This window comes from Anopheles gambiae, chromosome 3 (assembly GCF_943734735.2).
Source record: "Anopheles gambiae chromosome 3, idAnoGambNW_F1_1, whole genome shotgun sequence".
NCBI classification, from domain to species: Eukaryota; Metazoa; Arthropoda; class Insecta; order Diptera; family Culicidae; genus Anopheles; species Anopheles gambiae.
The window spans coordinates 69933762-69938543 of NC_064602.1; the positions used below are offsets into that span (position 1 = coordinate 69933762).

A 4782-nucleotide genomic window follows, 5' to 3' on the forward strand; every position below is an offset into this window, starting at 1 on the left:
AAAACACAAACCCTGTGCGCGCGAAGGGAAAGATGTAAACAAAAACAAAACGCACGCACGCAAAGGCGGAAAGCTCTTTCGCCCGCGCAAACAGTTTGGGGTGAGATGTGGAACAGGTTTTTCGCTTTCGATGCTTTTCGATGTTCGCTCCGGTTTGGGTGTTTTTTTCCTTCTTCTTCTTCTTCGACGGTGATATTCAGTTTGCCTCTCTGGTGCTGTTTAGCTGAGTTGAGTTGGAGGTGGATTTTTGTCGTTTTTTTGCTCCCTTCTCATCTATCTCATCTTCTGGTTGGCGACGCGATAACACGTCACCAAACGAAAGATGTGTGGTTCGAAGGAAGGGAGGGAAGATGCATATGTTTTGCGTCGAAAACGATCCGACCGGATGCTGGCCTGGAGTCGTGCATGGAGTCGTTTAAATAAGACCGCCGGACGGTCGGTTGATCAGCAACAGTTGTGCGCCAGAAGTCGAGCAACGCGGGCTTAAAGTCAAAACGCGCAGTCCAACGACAAACGACACACGAAAACCGTACGGGGCGTAGTTTTGATTGTTACGCATTGATTGTGTGAAATAGTTGTGCACGAGCGACAATCGATAAAAAAGAGCTGTTTTTCTGCTTCGAAGCGATCGAAAGAGTGAAATAAGCTGATCGGGAAAACGTTAAGAATTGACAAACTGTGTTGATAAAAACTGTTTGTAGCCAGTGTAGGCGCGAATTTTGGTGCAAGTTTGACTGACCAAGGTGTGATAGAACATTGTATTGTATTAACTAGTCAGGGTGTGCTTAAAAAGTGAAAATGATGAAATATTTCTTAGTGGTAAGTAGAAGTGGTGCATTGTCAACAATTTTATCAAATCGAATGATAATGAGGTATAAACAATCATAGAAGTAATAATAAGAACAAACGTTAAATTTTAATTGAATTAAAACAACTGAAATACAAAAAAAAAAACATAAACTAAGTGAATTGAAAATGGTAAAGTGGTAGGGAGAGCAGCTAAAACTCAAACGTTGTCGTTTTTGCGTGACAGTTAAAAAAAAAAGCTAGCCTATTAGTTTAGGTCCTTGGAACAGTTTCGAATAAGAGCTATCAAAACATTGCCGCTTAACAATTGGTCCTTCGACCCGGATAAGTTTTCAATGTGTTGAGCTATCGGAGAGCTATAACGAGTTCTTTATTGCTACGACTACTTCATTTTACAATTTCAATCTTTGCCGAAGTTTACCACTACACAATTCATTCTCAAGTTCGTTTTTCAAATTTCTAAACTCTACAAATTTTTATAAACATTCATCATACCGATTTAGCAAGATTGCGCTTAAAAAATACTTTATATTTTCAAAAAAAAAAAAACAATATATGCTTCAGTCTAGAAGTTTATCATAAATATGTAAATCTTATCGAGAAGTCTTTGGTCATTACTAAGGTTATCATATTTCAACTTGCATGTACACAAAAACCGTTAAAATCGTAAAATATACTATTACTGGAGATTTATTTCAAATTCAAAGCTAATATCAGCTATGGATCTCCTTGTCACGCATTTCATTGCCATTTCAAAGCATTGTTTTGATTCTATTAAACTTGAAATGGAAGCAAATCTGCAAGGATATTGTAATGAAGAACAATTTGCATAAAGAAATCGCTTGCCCGTACAAGCTACTGGGCTTCTCCATTATTCCAACGCTCCGATTACAACACACTGCAACAAACACACACACTCTGTTGAAGATAAATAAACACCATTGCATGCACGCTTGCTTGCTTGATGTAAATCTTCAATCCGAACGGTGCAAATGATCCGATTTAGATGCAAATCACATTACGGATGAAAATAATCATCTAACGCGATAAAGAAACGAAAAAAAAAGCAACAATAATCCCCCCCCCCCCCCCCCCCTCAACCATCTCGTCCTTCCCATTGGAGCGACTCGTACGCTTCGTCGATGGCTTTATTTATTGCTTCCCAATAAGGGGCGAGAAGGCTAGGAAAGGAAGAGAGAACACGATGCGGAGCGATTACATAATTCACTTCACTTAACGCCAATCGGTTGAAGATGAGATTAGTTCACCCACGGTGCGGAATGCCGTGGCATGCATCTGCGACTGTGTGGGACATGTCGTTAACGACCTCGTTAGGCGAAAGATAAGATATCGAAAAAGTCACTTGTCAAGGTTGGTGCAACGAAGCACGAGAGAAACAACAACAAAAAAACAGGCCACTGTGGCACACCAAAAATTAGATTTGGAATGCGTTAGAATAAGATCAAGGTTGTGCAGTCCCGTGTTCGACTCACTGACTCACTGGCCATTTTATCATTCATCTTTTCTTACTGGTGTTGTTATGGCTCTTTTTTCTCTCCCACAGCTAGGGACGGTTGTTGCACTCGGCCAAGCGCTTCACTACGGTGACGAGGGCATCGACGTGAAGATCAATGTGGAGAAAAACTCCAACTCCTACCTGACCGGCCGGCTGCCGCAGGGCTCGTTTGAGTACGGACTGGACGTGGTGAAGCAGAAGGACAACCATTTCCAGCACAAAGTCAAGGGCCCGGACGACGTGACGTACGGCTGCTACGGCTTCGTCGACCCGGACGGTAAGCCCCATCTGGTGCACTACGTGTCCGATCTGAAGGGGTACCGCATCGTGCCGCCAGAGTCCGCCACCAAGATCTACATCTCGCGCCTCGAGCGTAGCATGTAAGCATTGTGCCCCGGCTGCCGCTGAAAGTGTTTCCAAGAAGTTCGTTCACCAAAAGCTCCTCTTTTTCACAACAGAAACAACGTGTACCAAGCGTCCCAGGAAAAGAACGTCCAGTGGAAGGATCTGTTCTTCCCGCCGGCCTGCAAGCAGCTGTACACCGAGACGAAGGTTGCCGCGCCACCAACCACCCCACGACCGACGCCACCACGCACGCCCTCGACAACGCGTCGCCCCGCTCCTACCACCCGCCGTACGACTCCGGCCCCACCGCCACCGGCGCCAGCCGAGCCCGAGTTCACCGCGTCCAGCAACCTGTGCCCGTCGGTTGTGCAGGCACCGCCGGCCGATCTTCGGGCCGCCCAGCCCGCCTGCTCCTCCGTCTGCGGTGAGCTGAAGGACGAGCTGAAGGACATTAAGGCGAAGCTGAAGACGCTGCTGGACACGCTGGCGGAAAAGCCGAAGGGTAGGGCGGGCAATGGTGGGGGCAAGTTTGCCTACTTCCCGGTGATGCTCAGTGACGGACTGCCGGACGGTGTCGATGCCAGCTCGGCCCAGTTTGCGTTCCCGGCCGTCCCGCAGCAGTGCGGTCGACAGTGAGGGGGAAGGAGCGGGGAAGGGGTGCGACACCACCGGACAGGGTTTGCCTTTGTTTTTTTGTTAAACATTGTAAGGTGTAGAAGTTAGCTGTGTGCAATCGAGTCATATGCTTATGTGTTAAGGGCTGTTAGTGGGTAAGTTAGTGGCAGCAAGCTGTTCTGTAAGATATGTTTGAATAAAGAGGAGAAAACTACTTTTTTATAAAACTAATCATTTTCTATTCATAATGCCTTTTAATTATAATATTTTTCATGTTAAAATAATTAGTTAAATCTTTTTTGTATCAGAATTATTTTTAATACTTAGCAACAAATGAACTCAATTTCTGCTACTAAACGCCGAAAAGTATGCAATACGATTTTTTTACAAGACAACATGATTCTTGTGTTTACGAACTAACCAACAAACGTAAATACAACATTTCATGCGCCCCTACTGAGGGGCCACTCCTTCCCAGAAACCTCCCATACGGAAATGTTTACGTTAGCCAAATGTTTCACCAAGAATATGACATAACAACAAAACAGTGAAGCTCCCTGTGTGACAGCGGGCGACCTTTTAGGGCACAACTGATCGTTATTCTAGCCCACGATAGTCTGTGATTAATGGAGTAGGCGATGAAGCCGGAAGTGTTTTGCAAACTGACGGTACTGTTCGGGATGGGGCAGGCCCAGCTATGGAGAGCATGGAAGAGCGGTAGGGATGAGCTACCCGGCTGCGCCTAGCTATTGATACGCAGTGTCAATCATGCGAGCACGCCATGCTCTCTGAGTGTTGTGTTACTGGACCCCGTACGGTTTAAGAATGTCCACTGCTAAGAAGAAGTAAAGCTCATTCTTAAATCACATACATTGCAGCGTCCCATTCGGTCCTAAAGTTCGTAGAAGATATCTTGTCCATCAAACTGGGGAACTTTTATCTTGGGATCTCTTCTTAACTAATCGCCTATCCGGCGCAACAACCGCTTTGCGGTCCTCGCCTGCCAGTCTTATCTAATACTCTACTTTGTATTTGTTAGAATATGTTAAGGCAGTATACTCATACTCAAGAATGCGGACTACCTGGAAGTAGAGAAACTCTGTGTTCTTAACTCGCGATATCAATTTACGTTACCATGCACAAGACCATATCGTTATATGTGGAACACTGAAAGGCCTGGTTGCAATCGGATATAGTTTTGATTATTGTTATTGTTTCATAAAATTACTACAATGTCTTCCTTTGGATTTTTGGGACCCCTTCATTTTAATGAATTTGGTTCAATGTTGCGATGGAGTTTTAATTAAAGTAAAACTTCTAGTAATACTAATGATGATAACGCAGTTGATAATGCTTTTGTTACTTATGTAAAGCTTACATGACGTACATCTTGTATACATCTTACTTAGTATATAAGCATGAGGTACATTTTGCGTTATAATGCATTTTTATGGCTCTAAATGTATGTTATTTTATTAGTGATTAGCATTTATCGCGTA

General features: G+C 44.0%; 1 protein-coding gene across 1 annotated transcript; it reads left to right on the top strand.

Moving 5' to 3' along the window:
• Positions 1–429: 429 nt before the first annotated feature.
• Positions 430–3514, top strand: LOC1271110 (uncharacterized). The gene is made up of 3 exons (XM_061659835.1): positions 430–819; positions 2372–2703; positions 2782–3514. Exons 1-3 carry the CDS (start codon positions 799–801, stop codon positions 3302–3304), a joined length of 876 nt encoding a protein of 291 aa, XP_061515819.1. The 5' UTR covers positions 430–798; the 3' UTR covers positions 3305–3514.
• Positions 3515–4782: the final 1268 nt, after the last annotated feature.

What these genes read in the sequence shown, in the direction of transcription:
- LOC1271110 (XM_061659835.1), top strand. Translation starts at nt 799, where the DNA reads ATGATGAAATATTTCTTAGTG. An exon ending in TGATGAAATATTTCTTAGTG is followed by an intron (nt 820 to 2,371) that starts GTAAGTAGAAGT and finishes TCTCTCCCACAG; the next exon opens with CTAGGGACGGTTGTTGCACT. An exon ending in TCGCGCCTCGAGCGTAGCAT is followed by an intron (nt 2,704 to 2,781) that starts GTAAGCATTGTG and finishes TTTTCACAACAG; the next exon opens with AAACAACGTGTACCAAGCGT.